The sequence below is a fragment of the Saccopteryx bilineata genome, chromosome 3, assembly GCF_036850765.1.
Source record: "Saccopteryx bilineata isolate mSacBil1 chromosome 3, mSacBil1_pri_phased_curated, whole genome shotgun sequence".
Lineage (NCBI taxonomy): Eukaryota > Metazoa > Chordata > Mammalia > Chiroptera > Emballonuridae > Saccopteryx > Saccopteryx bilineata.
Genome location: NC_089492.1, coordinates 302,539,498 through 302,557,355, shown reverse-complemented (window position 1 = coordinate 302,557,355; position 17,858 = coordinate 302,539,498). Strand labels below are relative to the sequence as shown.

General features: G+C 53.8%; 1 protein-coding gene across 1 annotated transcript; it reads left to right on the top strand.

Annotated features, from left to right (window-relative positions):
* Positions 1–34: 34 nt before the first annotated feature.
* Positions 35–15,142, top strand: PRPF31 (pre-mRNA processing factor 31). The gene is made up of 14 exons (XM_066271158.1): positions 35–106; positions 3,533–3,717; positions 3,810–3,870; positions 5,282–5,365; positions 5,922–6,019; positions 6,670–6,776; positions 7,532–7,701; positions 9,647–9,804; positions 11,499–11,588; positions 13,156–13,283; positions 13,382–13,454; positions 14,293–14,421; positions 14,524–14,622; positions 14,752–15,142. Exons 2-14 carry the CDS (start codon positions 3,541–3,543, stop codon positions 14,875–14,877), a joined length of 1,500 nt encoding a protein of 499 aa, XP_066127255.1. The 5' UTR covers positions 35–106; positions 3,533–3,540; the 3' UTR covers positions 14,878–15,142.
* The last annotated feature ends 2,716 nt before the right edge of the window (positions 15,143–17,858 follow it).

The following is a 17,858-nucleotide window of genomic DNA, read 5'->3' as shown; positions in this document are numbered from 1 at the left end:
GAGCGTAGCCTTGCCTCGGCCGTGGCGCCAGGGCGAGACGTCATCAGTAAGCGTCGACCTCAACTGAAAGCTTATTCCTAGAAACGGTGGTGCGAGGAGGGAGGTGGTGAGTGTGACGGGGTCGAGGGGAGGGTGGGGAGGCAGGATCCCTTTGTATCGGGGGAACGGAAGCGAGCGGGGACAAAGGCGCTCTATATCAGATTGACGACCTAGAGGTCTCATGTGCTCCCACAACATTAGGACTCGGGGTGTATGGCAGGAGCAGAAATGTCCTCTCCCCTCTTAGAACGCTTTTCTTGGGGAGAGAGGTGACCTAGTAATGACATCATCACAGGTGTGTGAAGCGCCGTAGGGTGCCCGCAGGGCGTGCGGGCTGTGTCACGGAAAGTAGGGTGCGTAGGTCAGGGAGCTGGAATATAAGATGGGAGCCGGAGGCTGAGGAGGGCTTGAGCCCGTAAAAAGTGTGTGTGGGGAGGAAGGTGGTGTGGGTAAAGGAGGTTAAATATATGGGGACGGACGATTATTTGACTTTGGGTGGTGGGCAGATGATGCCACATACAGATGATGTTATCAAAGAAATGTACGTTTGACACCGACATGATCCTATTAGCCAATGTCACCCCCAACAAATTGAATTTAAAGAATAAGTAAAAAAAAAACAAAAAGTAAGGAGAAGAAGTTGGTAAGCCAAGGAAATGTGGGGAGGACTCCTGGGCAAGGGGGATGGTGGCTGGAATTAAGCGACTCCATACCAGGTGCTGCGCTAGGCCCTGGGACCAATGAACAACGAATAAACGGCCCCTATTCTCAGGGAAACTTTAGCTTAATGTGGTAGGCAGGCACTAAACAGCATGTTAGAAATGTAGAGAATCTTAAGTGCTGAGGCAAACTAAGGGAGCTCATAGATACAGGAGCAGGAGTATAGCGGCAGGAGTCACAGATGACCCAAACCGCAAGACGTATTGTTTATGCCCCTACCAGAGGGACCGAAAAAATATTATATTCAAAGACTTGGAGAAAAGATACCATAATGTGGTGGGTATAAGGATTAAATAAAATTGTTTGTTTACCAAATTTTTTGTCTGTTTTTCCATTTATTTGAGAGAGAGAGAGAGAGAGAAAGGGAGAAAGAGAGAAGCATCAACTTATTCCACTTAGTTGTGCACTCATTGGTTGCTTGTCTTTTGTGCCCTGACCAGGGATTGAACTTGTGACCTCCACATGCCGGCATGAAGCTCCTTCTGCTGAGCTACCCGGCCAGGGCTGCAAATATTTCTTGAATGCCTGCTCTGCGACAGATACTCAGCTAGATGGTGGGGATGTAACAAGATGTAAGAGTGAGCAGGCAGACATGGTCCCTAGGTTTGCTTACAGTTTACCTGGGGGGACAGCAAAAAGAGAGTATGAAGAGACACTTGAGTCTTGCATGTGGGGAGGGGGTTGTGTTCTATAAAGAAAGGAAGAGTTTCTTTTATTGAAAGTGAGTGAGGGGAATTTTGGAAAAAGGCACATGTGAAATTATAAAGGTGAGTTTAGGGGGAAAAATTGTGTCATATAAAGAGAAGTGAGTAGCCTGACCTGTGGTGGCGCAGTGGATAAAGCGTCGACCTGGAAATGCTGAGGTCGCCGGTTCGAAACCCTGGGCTTGCCTGGTCAACGCACATATGGGAGTTGATGCTTCCAGCTCCTCCCCCCTGTCTCTCTCTCCTCTCTCTCTCTCTCTCTCTCTCTCTCCCCCCCCTCCTCTCTAAAATGAATAAAAAAAATAATAAACCATAAAGAGAAGTGAGTATAAAGGGAACACTGTATCTCAGGGAGAGAAAAGGATGTAAAGGGAGATTGATCTCTTAGAGACAACTGGACTTCTCGTCTTACACCAGCAGCCCAAGGGTGCTTGGTGTGGCCTGTGCCATGGTAGTAGTTTTTTAAAATATAAATTATCCATTTTAAATAATCAAAAAGAGATGTTTCAAACTGGAGAGTCCACACAAAAATTCTGAATATCTTGCTTCTCATGAAAAAAATTAAAAACCTAGCAACACAGAGCCCATGTTCTCACTGACAAGCTGTGCCTGAAGCTGAACATCACCTGTGCCTGTACATCGTGCTTGAGTTCCCTGGTTCTCCAGGCCCCTCTCCTCCCTATTGCCCAACCCCCAGCCTGCCCCACTCGCTAGTCACCCCCTTAACCTCTCAGCAGTGTAGTTCACAGCTTCTGTTGTCACGTTAGAGCAGGGGTCTCAAACTCAACTCAGCATGTGGGCCGCAGAGCAAGATCACAGCCGTTCGGCGGGCCGCACTAGGTCTACAAAAGGCAACTGTTACACAACACTTTTCTCACTGCAGTTGAAAACCAAAAAAAATCAATACAACAAGCACAATTGTACATGCAGTTTACTCAGTGTCACAAAACGACCAGAAACTGTAGTTCGCATCACAACTGCTGTTAACTAAGCTAATATCTAGCTAGGATGCTAGAGAAATGAAAAATACAAGTAGGCCCCTAGGCTTACTTAATTTTATCCAAAATATTTTGAACTTCGTGGATTAGTCTGCGGGCCGCACAAAATTATTCGGCGGGCCGCGAGTTTGAGACCCCTGCGTTAGAGGAACATGGTACCCAAGGCGAGGAATAAGAAAGGGGAATGGATTTATGGAGCAAGGAAAGGAGCGGGAAGAGGGAAAGATTGCTTATTAACACACAAAAAAAGCAGTGGAGAGTCCTGGCTGGGTAGTTCAGTTGATTAGAGTGTCCTCCCAGTCTGCCAAGGTTGCAGGTTCAATCCCCAGTCAGGGCACATACAAGAATCAACCAATGAATGTGTAAATAAGTGGAACAACAAATAGATATTCCTCTCTCTCTCCCTCTCTCTTTCTAAAATCAATGACTTAAAAAGATATATTGAAAAAGCAGTGGGGAGGACAGAGTGTGGGTTTGCACCTTGTAGAGAAAGTAGTGCTTCCCAACCTTTTCCTCTTCGTGGACTCACAGAAAATACTAATATTTGTACAGCACCTGGGGCAGTTGAGGAGGCTGCCTGCGGTCAGATATAATCAGCCTGGGGACTCTAGACAGATTGAGGCCTGTCTGGTGGTCCTGATGCCAAGCAGCTCAGTATTTTAGGAAATCTGTCACCCATTTGGGTCCCAAAAATTGTATGTGTGTGGGGGGAGAGCTCTGTTACAGAAAAAAAGTGAGAGGTTGCCTCTCATCATGGGGAGGATGTCTCTTTTAAGCCTTCATGAGGTAGTGGCAGAGTGGTGACAGTGAGAGGGTAGGTAGTGTGAGTTACAGCTGGAGATGATCAGGGTTCTGGGAGGTTCGTGGATTAATTCAGTAGGTGTTTGTTGCATACCTAGTATGTGCCAGGCACAGTTAAGAGCTGGAGAACAACGCAAAAGAAAATGCCAGTCCTTGTGGAGTCTGTGTGCTCGTGGGGTTGAGGTGGACAGACCAGGGCCTTCTTGGGGTGGGGTGGGGGGGAAGCCCCTCCCAGTAATGAGGGGAAACCCCGCTCCCCCCACCCCACAGGCTTCAGTATGTCTCTGGCAGATGAGCTCCTGGCTGACCTCGAGGAGGCGGCAGAAGAGGAGGAAGGAGGAAGCTATGGGGAGGAGGAAGAGGAACCGGCTATCGAGGATGTGCAGGAGGAGACGCAGGTGGATCTTTCTGGGGATTCGGTCAAGAGCATCGCCAAGCTGTGGGACAGCAAGATGGTGAGCAGGCCGCAGATGGGAGCTCTGAGGGGCAACATGGGCGGTGGCTCTTCTCGAGCCGTCCTGGGTGCTGACTCTTCTCTCCCTCCCAGTTTGCTGAGATCATGATGAAGATTGAGGAGTACATCAGCAAGCAAGCCAAAGCTTCGGAAGGTACCTGCCCCTTGCCCCCCCCCAACCCCACCCCACCCACCTGCCTGGTCTCCCGCCAGAACCCTGGGCCTCTTTTGCTGTGTGTGGCTTTGAAAGTTGGGTCCGCCTACCTCTGGGCCTTTTCCGGAGCCCTCTTCTCCACCCCAACCCAGTCCTCTCCGCTCACAAAGAGATACCACGTTTTCCAGCTGACAGTGATCAAGTTCTTGCTCTGGGCTGACCGCTCACCAGTTGCCTAACACTTCTGTCAAGGTTTCTAAGTGGGTCACACAACCAATTACAGGGGGTTTGCCACCTGTTTTATTAACTTGACATTTGCTTTGTTTGTTTTAGCATCCAATTTTATTTTTTGGTTACAGTTGACATGCGGGATTATAATAGGTTCAGGTGTACAGCACAGTGATAGACATTTATGAAGCGATTCCCCCTGATAATTCTAGTATCCACTGGCACTATATATAGTTATTACAATATTGTCATGCTGTATTTTACATTCCTGTTACAGTTTTGAAACTGCCAATTTGTACTTCTTAATTCCTTCATTTTTTTGACCCAGCCTTCTAACTCCCATTCCACATTTCTTTGATTTTTAAAATTAATTTTATTTTTATTGATTTTAGAGAAAGGGAGGAAGAGAGAAACAGAGAGAAAGAGAAACATCAATTTGTTGGTTTGCTTATTCGTGCATTCACTGGTTGATTCTTGTCTGTGCCCCGACTGGGGACTGAACCTGCAACCTTGACGATGCTCTAACCAACTCAGTTACTCAGCCAGGGCCCACGTTGTCTTTAAATCAACATACTTTTTTTATTAAATTTATCTCAGAAGGAAAGCTATCTAGTGAGTAGAAAACTGGTGTCACTTGGTAAACAGGAAGTAACTGCACGTATACGTGGTTAGAAAAGCATCGCCTAAAACCTCTTCTCACCCCCAGCTTTGAGGAGCACTAGGCTGTCTCTTGACTATCCAGACCAGCTCCCAGGGGGTGATCCCATTATACCCCAGTTCTTCTCATCAGGTTGGGAGCCACAGGACGCTGCCAGGCACAGGGGTGGTATAGTCAAGGCAGAGTTTCAGGGAAATTTTCCTTCCTGCACAGTCTTCCTGGGGCACGTGGGGACCAGGCACGTGGGCGCTGGGCACCGGGAGAGGTCAGCCACAGTCAGGCCAGGTCCCAGACAGCTGTTGGTGGGCAGCACCTGCTGGGAAGGAGGGAGCTGGGGGCACTCAGGGTCACAGGAGGGCCAGCTGACCCTGCTTCAAGGGTCAGGGAAGAACTAATACTTGGGTTGGACGTTGAATCGTGACTGCACAGCTGTCAGCTCGGGGACGAGTGTCTCGGGACAGAGCTGGGTGTGCAGGGCCTCCTCCGACACGAGGCACTGCACCAGGCTGTCTCTCACTCTCACAGTGATGGGGCCCGTGGAGGCGGCCCCCGAATACCGGGTCATCGTGGATGCCAACAATCTGACCGTGGAGATTGAGAACGAGCTGAGTGAGTGTGGGAGGAGCAAACAGAACCGGCCCTGCTGTTGTCCTTGAGGGAGGGACATGCAGGGTCCGGGCTGGCCTTTCCCTGAGCCCCTCCCATTAGTTTGAATCCAGGCTTTGCTGCTGAGACAGTGGCTTTTCCTCTCACGTGAAAGTCCCGGTGGGCAGTCCCGGCTGGTGCCCTGCTGTAGCAGCATCTGGTGCCCAGGCTCTTTTTATCTTGTTGACCCACCACCTATTTCATGGTACAAGGTGACTGCCCACTTCCAGCCATCACCTCATAATCCCCACCAGAAAAATGGGGGAGAGAAGAGGGTGCAGGTCTCTTCAGTAAGGGATGTGACCTGGAAGTTGCACGTATCATTTGTAGAGCAGAACTATTTCGGCATGTCCCTCAGCGAGGGAGCCAGGAAACGTGGCCTTTATTCTGGGTGTTATTGCGCCAAGCTGATGCTCAGGGGTTCAGTTACATAAGGAAAAAGGGGAACTAGATGTGGGGGGACAGCCAACAGTGTCTGCCTGTCCCTTCACCAGATGCCTCCCATCCCTGCCCACCTCAGATATCATCCACAAGTTCATCCGGGACAAATACTCGAAGCGGTTCCCTGAACTGGAGTCGCTGGTCCCCAACGCGCTTGATTACATCCGCACGGTCAAGGTAAGTGCCGGGTGGGCTCAGAGAGATCAGATGCTTCTTACCAGCCGCTGGTGTGAAAGGGGGGCAGAGTCCTGCCCTCGGGCCCTGGGGGTGCCGGGGCTCCCCTCGCTCAGCCTGGGCCTGAGACAGAGGAGCACAGGAAGCAAGTGAACAAGCTGCCTCCCTTGCCCTCTGGGGTCAGGAGGTAGTGGAGATGGGTGACGGTGGCCCAGCTGCTGCCAGCTGCCCAGCATGTGAGGGGTGGGTTCTGGAAAAGAGGTTCTCACAGCCTCTCCACTGCACCCTCCGCTCCCTGGGACTCCTGAGAGGGGCGGGAGACAAGGGCGTGCCCACTCCCACTGTGGAGGGCACAGCAGGTGCTGCGGAGGTCTGACAGGGTCAGTTGTGCAGAGATTCGGGGGTAGAAGTATTCAGTGTCCAGACCCGAGAGGGTGACAAGATCAGGGGGTCCAGGGAACAAGGAGTTGGAAGCGAGGAGGCAAAGTGGAAGAGGTTGGGTGGTATCGAACCTCTAAGCCCTGGGAGGAGCATGTGCCCCTGAAGGCAGACTCCCTCATGTGGAACAGACCAGAGCAGGTGCAAGAGCAAGAGGGCCTGAAGCTTTCCTAAGCTCCGTGCTGTCCCTCCATTGCCTCCCCCCCCTCCCCCAGGAGCTGGGCAACAGCCTGGACAAGTGCAAGAACAACGAGAACCTGCAGCAGATCCTGACCAACGCCACCATCATGGTCGTCAGCGTGACCGCCTCTACCACCCAGGGGTGTGTACACAGCGCAGAGAGCGCACTGCGGCCCACCCAGCTCAGGGCAGACGACGATCTCGGGGTCCCAGTGGCACAGGTGGCAGTCTCAGGAGGACAGTTCATTTCAATGCCACATGTATTGAACGAGTGGCACTTGCCGGCCAGGCACCAAGCCAGGCTCGGGGTCCCCACTTAGTGAGGAGCCAGTACCCACCCCCCAGGAGCCTGTCCTCTTGAGGAGCAAGGCAGAGGTTGAGCTAGTAATCAGAGGTGACGGCAGGGACCTGGTTTTGGCTTCCTCATTGGCACCTGTGCTGTGCCTAAGAGAAGGATCTGTTTTTAAAACCCGGAGCAGAGACCTGTGGGATGGACACCTCCCATGGGCTGCCTTCCTGATCACGGAGCAAATATTGGTAGCTTCCGCGAAGAGGTTACAGAACTTCACACGGGGGATATAGCCCTGCCCACTCCGAGCTGCTGTCTGGGAGGAGAAGGTGCATGCCCAGGTCAAAAGCCACAGGGCGGGGGTCAACAAAGGTGGGCTGCCTACCTGGACTGGGTCTGGTGGCTTCCTGGAGGAAGCGGTGACTTGGCTGCAGGCAGACACAGAACTGTGGGTGGGGAGCAAGCAGGTCCCTTGGCTTGCCTCCGCTGAGGGGGTGATTGCCCTGAGGCTGCTGTGGACGGGGGACCCCACAGCAGTCCGGTAGGAAACCCAGGACGGGCTGGGGCAGCCCGGCTGAGTTGTTCCCCTCTCCCCGTGCTGCCTGTAGGCAGCAGCTGTCGGAGGAGGAGCTGGAGCGGCTGGAAGAGGCCTGCGACATGGCCCTGGAGCTGAACGCCTCCAAGCACCGCATCTACGAGTACGTGGAGTCCCGCATGTCGTTCATCGCGCCCAACCTCTCCATCATCATCGGGGCGTCCACGGCTGCCAAGATCATGGGTAAGCGCCGGGAAGGGGAGGGGGAGGGGGGAAGCCGGTCCTGGCAGTGCGCTGTGCGGAAGGGTTGGGCCCCCCGCCAGCTTTAAACAGGAGCACTGCGGGGGAGTTTGGTGAAGCAGCCTGTTGGTCATGGTGGGTAGCCAGCACAATGGCTTCTTTGGCAGCTGAGATTTACCGTCTGGCCTGAAGGCTGCAGGCCTGAGACCCAGGTGTGGGCAGGGCTGCTTTCTGGGAAGATGTAGATGGCCGCCTCCTCCTTGTGTCCGTGTAGACAGCCATGTGCCACATCGCTCCTCTGTGTGTCCATGTTCTGATCTCTTAGGTGCTCGAGGGCAACAGTCAGAGTGCATTAGGGCCAGTCTTATGACGTCATGTCACCTTAACTGCCCCTGTAAAGGGCCCATCACCAGATAAAGTCTCATTCCGAGATGCAGGGCTCGGGGGCAGGGGGTAATGACGCAAACGGTGTTTGGGGGCCACAGTTGGGCCCCTCCCAGCCGCGTTGGGGGCAGGAGTGTAGAGTCGCAGGGTAGAAGGAAGCAGTGGATTTAGGGCAGGATGAACTCGGGTTTAGGTCCTCCTCGGGTTTAGCTTCCCTTTCACTGACCTCCCTCCCATCCCTGGGCAGGCGACCTCACGTGCCTCAGTTTCCCCAGTGGGGACTGAGGTTGTGCTGGTTTTCTGTGGCTGCTACAGTAAATGACCACAAACTGAGCTCCTTAAACAACAGATCTGCACCTCACAATCCTGGACATCAGGACTCCATCGGGGGCCCCCTGGGCTAACGTCAAGGTCTGGGCAGGGCCATGTTCCTTTATGCAGGTTCCAGGAAGGATCCATTTCCTGGTCTTTTCCAGCTTCTAGAGGCCCCCGCGTCCCTTGGCTTGTGGCCCCTTCCTTCCGTTCAGTCTGCAGTCGCATCGCTCTGACTCTGACACTGCCTTTCTTTCCCACTTTTTTTTTTTGTGTGTGTGTGTGTTGTGTGTGTGTGTGTGTGACAGAGACAGAGGGAGGGACAGATAGGGACAGACAGACAGGAAGGGATAGAGATGAGAAGCATCAATTCTTTGTTGCGGCACCTTATTTGTTCATTGATTACTTTCTCGTATGTATCTTGACTGGGGGAGGGAGGCGGCTACAGCAGACTGAGTGACCCTCGCTCAAGCCAGCGACCTTGGGCTCAATCCAGCGACCATGGGGTCATGTCTATGATCCCATGCTCAAGCCAGTGACCCCGCGCTCAAGCTGGTGAGCTCACGCTCAAGCCAGCGACCTTGGAGCTTTGAACCTGGGTCTTCCGCGTCCCAGTCCAATGCTCTATCCACTGCCCCACCGCCTGGTCAGGCTCCTGCTTTTAAGGGCCCTTTGTGGTCACATCAAGCCCAGGTCCTTAAGGGTCATTGCCCCATCTCAAGATCCTTAACCTAATTATATTGCATAGTCCCCTCAGCTGTAAAAAGCACCATGGACACCTGGAGGTTGTGATCAATGTCTCTGGGGGCTGTCCTGTGTCAGAGGCTCCTTTTAAAGATTTGTTGGGTTGATGACACGGTTTCCCTAATCCTTAATAGCACCCAGCACCAGCCTGCTCCCCTCAGGCCCCATCACAGGTAGAGGTAGTTTCCTACCTACAGCTCACTTCCCCTCTCTGCGCCTGCAAAGCGGCTCCTGGGAACTCCCAGTGTGGTCGGCACTTCCTAGGGTGGGCTGTATGGCCTCACAGACTGAGGTGAGGGCAGGTTCCTGTTGGGTTGCTTGCTGGCTGTGCACCTCAGGCAAGTTGCTTCATCTCTCTGAGCTTCCTGCACATCCCCCCTCTGAAATGAGACAGGCCTGGTGGGGCCACCTCGGGATCTGACCAGAAATGCAGTGAAGGCATGGCACACAGGGGAGCGCCCAGACGGACACCCCTGCTGCTGCTGACCTCTGTCCCTGCCCACTGCAGGCGTGGCCGGCGGCCTGACCAACCTCTCCAAGATGCCCGCCTGCAACATCATGCTGCTGGGGGCCCAGCGCAAGACGCTGTCTGGCTTCTCGTCCACCTCCGTGCTGCCCCACACCGGCTACATCTACCACAGTGACATCGTGCAGTCCCTGCCCCCGGTGAGCCCTCTGCTGCATCGGAAGGGAAGGGTCCCGTCAGCCTGAGCACGTTCCCGTGAGCTGATGGCAGTGGTTGGGGACCAGGGTAGTAGGGGATGTGAGAACAGGGACACTGGGGCAGGTGCACCGGGGTTGGCATTCCTGCAGCGCCACATGCCAGTTCGGTGACCTCGGGCGAGAGAACTGAGCTCTGTGCCTCAGCCTTTCCTCTGCAAAATGGGGAGAACACAGCTTGCTTCCTGGTCACAATGAGGACCCGTCCAGGTCAGGCCTCACACCTGACAAATGACAATCGCCTTAGCTTGCAAGTCCGGGGAGTTCCCCAAACCACCCTCAGCCTCAGGGACCTGTGAGAAAGACTCGCAGAACTCACGAGAGTCACTGTGTATCACAGGAGAGGACAGAGTAACATCAGCCAGGGAAGATACACAAGGGGCAGGGTCTAGGAGTACCCATCATGACACCTCCGCCATCCTGCCCATGGCCAGGGCACAGTCCTCTCCCGGCACTGCTGTGCCCCTCCTCTGCACCCTCCGCTCCCTGGGTCTCCTGAGGGGCAGGAGACAAGGGTGTGCCCACTCCTGCTGCGAGGTCTGACAGGGTCAGTTGTGCAGAGATTTGGGGGAAGAAGTATTCAGTGTCCAGACCCGAGAGGGTGACAAGACCAGGGGGTCTTGTGTGACAGCGGCACAGAGATTACGGTCCAGCAGGGCCTCAGTGTTCAGAGTCTTTACTGGGACTTGGTTATGCGGGGTGGCCGATCCCTGTCTCCCAGTTGACCACTACCCCATAGCCCACAGAACCCACCTGAAATCACAAGGTTACTGGTCTGGCCAGGACCAGACCCCTTAGCGGCAGGCTAATTCTTCCCTACGCATAGCTGCCGCAACTTTAATTTTTGTACGATTGTTATTAGTTGACACTGGTGGCAATGGGTTTTACATACCCGCCAGAGGCAGGTTGAACAGTGGCCACACTGGGCATGCGCCCTAGGCCCCGACTTCTGAAGGGCCTCGCAAAACCTCAACTTTCCACTTTTTTCTAACGACACCAAGTTTGGTTTCATATGTGCAATTTTAATGACGTACAAGTTTACAATCAGTGGTAAAACCTGATAGTATGTTTATATTCACTTATTTTCATTATTCCATTACTATGCTGCATCCTGTACACATACTACACTGCATAGGCCCCGTGCGGCTGCGCCCAGGGCCTCAAACAACCTTAATCTGCTTCTGTATACCATCTCAGTGTTTCCCAAGTCACAGGCCACCTTTTCTTTTGTGGCAAAGAACACAATTTTCAGTGATAACCCTGCATATTTTCTTTTTTTTTTTTTTAAGATTGTATTTATTCGTTTTCAGAAAGAGAGAGAGAGAAAGGGGGTGGGGAGGAGTGAGAAGCATCAACTTGTAGTAGTTGCTTCTCATATGTGCCCTGACCAGGTAAGCCCGGGGTTTAGAACCAGCGACCTCAGGATGCCAGGTCAACGCTCTGTCTGCTGCGCCACCACAGGTTAGGTCACCCTGCCTATTTTCTATTTTAATCATAACAAACTTATTTTCTGGCATTTGAGCATTTTCCATCTGTAGCAATGGCATAAGGCCGTGATGCTGACAGGCAGAGATTGGACCGTGCTGGCTAGCCTCATTGACTCCTGACCTTGACCTAGCCTCTGTTTCCCATTGTTCCAGGATCTCCGACGGAAAGCAGCCCGCCTGGTGGCCGCCAAGTGCACGCTGGCTGCCCGCGTGGACAGTTTCCATGAGAGCACAGAGGGGAAGGTGAGGGGTGGGCGGGCGTCTGTGCACATGGGTCTGTAGTCTGGCCAGGGACAGCAGTTGTTCTAACGGAGCCCAGTGTGTCCCCACTGTGGCCCCACCGAGGTCACTGTCCCCTCCCCTCAGTGTAGTTCTTTCCTGTCGCTGCTGCTCTTAACAGGTGATCACAAATGTAGTGGCCTTGTGCAACACAGGCTCAATATCTATAGTCCTGTAGGTCAGAGTCCAAACTGGATTTTACTGGGTTAAAATCAAGGCGTTGGCAGAGTTTGTTCCTCCGGGCACTCCGGGGGAGGGTCGGTTCCTGTGCCCTCTACCACTTCTAGAGGCTGTGTCTGTCCCTGGGCTTGCGGCTCCTTTCTCTGGCTTCTGAGCCACCGTGTAACATCTGGAGTCTCTGCCTCTGGTCCTGTCTTCACGTCACCTCTGCCTCCTGAGGACCTGGTAACAACTCTGGGCCCATACCCTCCCCTTCTCAAGACCTTACCCTGACCCCATCTGCCACGTCCCTTTTGTTATGTTGGGTGACATTCATAGGTGCCGAAAATTCGGTCATGGATCCTTTTGGGAACAGGGGGCATTTTTTTGCCTTCCTTACTGGCCTCCATCCCCTGACAAGCATGTGTTATCGTGTGGTAACTATTCAGTTAACCCGTCTTCTAGGCAGACTTGTTCCATTAGAGGATGTTTTCCCTCTTGTGTATTGTTGTCTAAGCCCCCAACCTGGCAGTGTTCAGGGCATTAGGCTCGTGTGCACTCTCTCTCTCTCTCCCCCTCTCTCTTTCTGTCTCTGTCTGTTTGTTGTCTCACTGGTCTGGAGACTTGGGATGCAGGGTGAGCAGCACAGTCAAAAACCCTGCCTTGGTGGCATTCACATTCTAGTTGGAGGGTGGAGTCAGGGGCCAGATAAGTCTGTGTCCAGTGGTGCCAGGTAAATGCTAGGAAGAGAAGTGAAGGGCATTGGGTGACCAGGGAGATGAGGGCTTCACAGACACCTGAGTCAGGTTAGCAAGTAAATCTCATGGGTACTGGGTATGTGTGTGGGGGGGTGGTCAGTGCAAAGGCCCTGAGGCTAGAGCGCAGACAGCCTGGGAGAGGAGGCTGGCGGGCCTGGGCAGGCCAGGGACTATGCACCTCCAGGGAGCTCTGCTACAGCAGATGTGCTGACAAGGGGCCAATTCAGGATTTACCTGAAGAAGAGAGCCCCATGGGATTTGTGGGTGAGAGAGAACTGGAGTGGAGGGTGACTGATTTCTGACCTGCTGGGAGCGAGGACAGGAGGTGCTTGCTGACCTGCTGGGAGCGAGGACAGGAGGTGGGGTGGCAGGGTTCTTGGGCTGTTTGTATGCAGGTGTCACAGAGACAGTGGTCTGGGTACAGCACTCAGAGAACAGTCTGGGGGTTACCAGGTCATGGATGGAGCTTAACCCCAGAGAGCCAATAGTGGCTGAGATCCTTGGCCCAGATACAGGGTGGTCCCGGACAGCCTTGCTCAGGCAGACAGAGAGACGGTCGGGGCTCCAGTCAGTGCCCACGGAGTAGCTGCAGCCCCTCCCCTTACCCCTCCCAGGTGGGCTACGAACTCAAGGATGAGATTGAACGGAAGTTCGACAAGTGGCAGGAGCCGCCCCCAGTGAAGCAGGTGAAGCCACTGCCAGCGCCCCTTGATGGGCAGCGCAAGAAGCGAGGCGGCCGCAGGTGGGGTGCTGGCGGGAAGCGGCTGGGCTGGGACAGGCCAGGCAGGAAGGGAGGAGACTGGTACCATCCGGGCTGATGCCTGCGTGCCCTATCCCCAGGTACCGGAAGATGAAGGAGCGTCTGGGGTTGACGGAGATCCGGAAGCAGGCCAACCGCATGAGCTTCGGAGAGGTGGGGCTCTGGGTCTGGCCCCACGCGGCCCGGTCCCGGCTGCATCTCCCCGTCTGTCCAGCGGCCCTGGCCTCCTCAGATCTGGGGCAGGACCCCAGCCTTCTCCCTGGTCACTCAGCCCCAGTCGGTCCCCTCCCCATCTACCCTGGCTCAGTCCTCCCTGCTCCCCTGCTTGTGCCCTTTCCCGGGCCCCACCCCACCTGTTTTTTTTTGTTGTTTTGTTTTTAAATTTATTTTTTACAGAGACAGAGAGTGAGTCAAAGAGAGGGATAGACAGGGACAGACAGACAGGAACGGAGAGAGATGAGAAGCATCAATCATTAGTTTTTCATTGCACGTTGCAACACCTTAGTTGTTCATTGATTGCTTTCTCATATGTGCCTTGACCGCGGGCCTTCAGCAGACCGAGTAACCCCTTGCTGGAGCCAGCGACCTTGGGTTCAAGCTAGCGGGCTTTTTGCTCAAACCAGATGAGCCCATGTTCAAGTCAGCAACCTCGGGGCCTTGAACCTGGGTCCTCTGCATCCCAGTCCGACACTCTATCCACTGCTCCACCGCCTGGTCAGGCCCCACCCCACCTGTTTTGTCTTAGTATCCTCCTGGTCCCACAAGACAGACACACACACACACAGCCCTCTCACTTGTCAGCCTGGGGACAGTAATAGCACCCAGCTCCTCACCAGGCCCCCAGTGTCCCCTGCACCCTCAGCCAAGGCTCCCCGCACTCAGGGCTCAATAGGTGCCTGAACAGGTGCCCACATCACTGGCTGGTCGGGTGGATAACTGGGCTCTAGCCCATCTAGAGGTGACTAACTTCAGGACTCCTCCCTTCCCCCAGATTGAGGAAGACGCCTACCAGGAGGACCTGGGCTTCAGCCTGGGCCACCTGGGCAAGTCAGGCAGCGGGCGTGTGCGGCAGACGCAGGTGAATGAGGCCACCAAAGCCAGGATCTCCAAGACGCTACAGGTGCGACGGGGCCTGGGTGTGTGTGTGGGGGGGGGGGTGCAGCAGACGTGAGTGGGAGAGCCCGAACCACAGCTGAGACCTGCCCTGCCCTCCCTTCCACAGCGGACCCTGCAGAAGCAGAGTGTGGTGTATGGCGGGAAGTCCACCATCCGCGACCGCTCCTCGGGGACCGCCTCCAGTGTGGCCTTCACGCCGCTTCAGGTACCTGGAAAGCCTGCTCCCCTCCCCAGGCTTTGGCTGCTCCGCCCATCCACACCGAGGTGTGGGGGGGTGTCATCACGGGGCCGGGCCGTCTCCTGACTTCACTCTTCATGTCAATCACCTGCCCAGGGCCTGGAGATTGTGAACCCGCAAGCAGCCGAGAAGAAGGTGGCTGAGGCCAACCAGAAGTACTTTTCCAGCATGGCTGAGTTCCTCAAGGTCAAGGGCGAGAAGAATGGTCTCATGTCCACCTGAGGGGCCACCCAGTGCAGTGACACGGAGGCTGTGTGCACCTGAAGGGATCAGGGTCAGGGTTGGGGCTCGGAGGCTCCGGCACGAAGGGCCACCTTGCCATTGGCCAGTGCTCGGACTGCCCAGGGAGGCACGGAGGACTCCCCACCCCCAAGATCGCTGCCCCGTTCGGGGCCAGAGCCAGTCCTCACCACACCTCATCTTTTTTATTTTAAATGGGAAAGGAGATACTTTCGGAAAATGTGTAATTAAAAGCACATTGTCAGGATCTGTCCCTGGGGAGTGATTGTGTGTCAAGCATCTGGGCAACTGGAGGAGTCAGCTGCTGGGTTGGGGGACAGAACTTGGGCTCTTGATCCGGGTGGGCCCTGTCATTCCCCATCACAGATCTCAGGAAGGGGAGCACACCTCTCTGTCCCGACACCCCTGGGGGGACCTCAGTCATGTCATCCCTATGCGACATGTCTGCCAAGAGCCTCAGCTTGCAGTGTAGACTGACGTGAGTGGTTGTGACATCATGGGCAACCAGCCTCCTCTTTCCAATCCCTCACTCCATGAGATGCCCAGGAGGCACTCGGCCCTGGGCTGGCCCTGGCCCACTGACTAGGCACTATTGTTACTTCCATCCAGTGTTTGCTGGGAGCATGCCGTCTGCCATGCCGAGCTCACGGGCCAGGTATGCGACAGGAGCTCCCAGTCTGTCTCAGCGGGCCCAGCCAGGGCCTCCTCTGCTTGGGTTGAAAGGGGCAGATGGAGGGGGCCCGTGGATTGCAGACAGGCGGGGAAAAGGCTGTCCAGCCACCAAATGGCTTGGGCAGTCCAGGCAGGGACCTAAGACCTCAGTTACCCTGCAAAGAAGGACTAATTCAGGCAGAGAGCCAGTCGCCTGCAGCCCTGTCCATTCTGTGCCCCAAGCCGGGCTCCACAGAGCCACCGAGGAGGAGGCCCGGGTCTCTTGCTTTCTAGGTCAGTACCCCTCCTAGATACTGTAGGGGAGGAAAAAACTGTCCTCTACACTCCATGTGTATTATGGGCACAACCCCTAATTCATACAGTTAAGGGGAGGGGGCAGAAGTTTCTCGAACCTGCAGGGTTTGGTTGACAGTATTGATGCACATCTCGGGTGGCTCATTCTGAACACCCCACCCCATTACCAGGAGGTGAACGCATGGGCAGGAATCGGCCCTGTGGAAGATGGCATCTCCTCTCTCTCTCCATCCCCATCTGTCATTGTCTCCAGTGTAGCCTTTTCGCTGGGTCTCTCTTGCTTCTGAGTCCGTCTGAGATCTCTTTCTCCTCAACACCCCCCCCCCAGGACTCCGTGTACATCCTTGGACCCCAGTCCCTCCTGTGCCCCAGGGCTCTGTCTCGACCTCGAGAGCTCTCTGAATCTGTCTCCTTCCACATGGCAGAACTTCTGCGCACCTGGGAGCTTCCTTCTAATAGCCATGTTACTCCAGGTCACATAACTCCCTACATTTATGCTTGCCCTTAGATATGTCCTGTGTAAAAGTGACAGCCTTTGCCTAACCAGGCGGTGGTGTAGTGGAATGAGCATTGGCCTGGGATGCAGAGGACCCAGGTTTGAAACCCTGAGGTCTCTGGCTTGAGCATGGGCTCATCAGCCTGAATGCAGGGTCACTGGCTTGAGTGTGAGATCATAGATATGACCCTGTGGTTGCTGGCTTGAGCAAGGGGTCACTCGCTCTGCTGCAGCCCTCCGGTCAAGATACATATGAGAATGCAATCAATAACTAAGGAGTGGCAACAAAGAATTGATGCTTCTCATCTCCCTTCCTGTCTGTCCCTGTCGTATCTTGCTTAAAAAAAAAAATAAGTGACAGCTGTTGCTGATCTCTGCTTAGGGGTGTGCCAGGAAAGGACCTGGTGTGTGTGTTGAGAGATGTGTGTGTGGAGAATCTCAGGAAAGAATCCGAGTCACTTGGCCCTGCCATCCTGTGTACACTTACCACAAAGATCCTTGAAGTTTAATGTGCTTCAAAACTATCTGGAAGAGGCCTGACCTGTGGTGGCGCAGTGGATAAAGCGTCGACCTGGAAATGCTGAGGTCGCCGGTTCGAAACCCTGGGCTTGCCTAGTCAGGCACATATGGGAGTTGATGCTTCCAGCTCCTCCCCCCTGTCTCTCTCTCCTCTCTCTCTCTCTCCTCTCTAAAATAAATAAATAAAATTGAAAAAAAAAACAACAAAAAAAAACTACCTGGAAGGTTTGCTAAAATGAGCTACCAAGTCTGGGGGTTATGACTTAGCTGGCCTATGTTGGGCTCAAAACTGCCTTCCTAACAAGGTTTCAGATAATGTTTATGCTGCTGATCCAGCGACCACACTCTGAGAACCACAGCTCTAGAAAATTAGATTAGCCGCATGTTAGTATCACAGTCATTGGTTGATTCTTGTATGTGTCCTGATCAGGGATTGAACCTGCAACCTTGATGTATCAGGAAGATGCTCTAACCAACTGAGCTACCTGGTCAGGGCAGAAGTTTTAAAAATTCTTGCTTTCGCCTGACCTGTGGTGGCGCAGTGGATAAAGCGTCAATCTGGAAACACTGAGGTTGCCGGTTCAAAACCCTGGCTTGCCTGGTCAAGGCACATATGGGAGTTGATGCTTCCTGCTCCTCCCCCTTCCCTCTCTCTCTCTCTCTTTCTCTCCCTCTCCCCCCCATCCTCTCTCTAAAAAAAAAAAAAATGAATAAATAAATAAAATAAAAAAATAAAAATTCTTGCTTGGTTCCAGTCATATATATATTTTTTTAGTTTTAGTGCTCTATAGCTAGGACTGAGTGTCTGAATTTTTTCAAAAGCCATCCAGGTCATTCTATAGTGCAGCCAAGTTTGAGAACCAACACTCTGCAATCCTTGCTAATCAACGTGTGAACTGTGGACCCACCAGTCACCTAGGAACTTGTTTAAAAAGCTGAATCCGGGCCCTCCTGGATCAGAATCTGCAGTTTAACCAACCTT

Bases quoted from the DNA above. Each gene is read 5' to 3' on its own strand.
- PRPF31 (XM_066271158.1), top strand. From the start codon at position 3,541: ATGTCTCTGGCAGATGAGCTCCTGGCTGACCTCGAGGAGGCGGCAGAA. The intron at 7,702-9,646 runs GTAAGCGCCGGG...TGCCCACTGCAG, and splicing joins CACGGCTGCCAAGATCATGG to GCGTGGCCGGCGGCCTGACC. The intron at 14,422-14,523 runs GTGCGACGGGGC...TCCCTTCCACAG, and splicing joins GGATCTCCAAGACGCTACAG to CGGACCCTGCAGAAGCAGAG.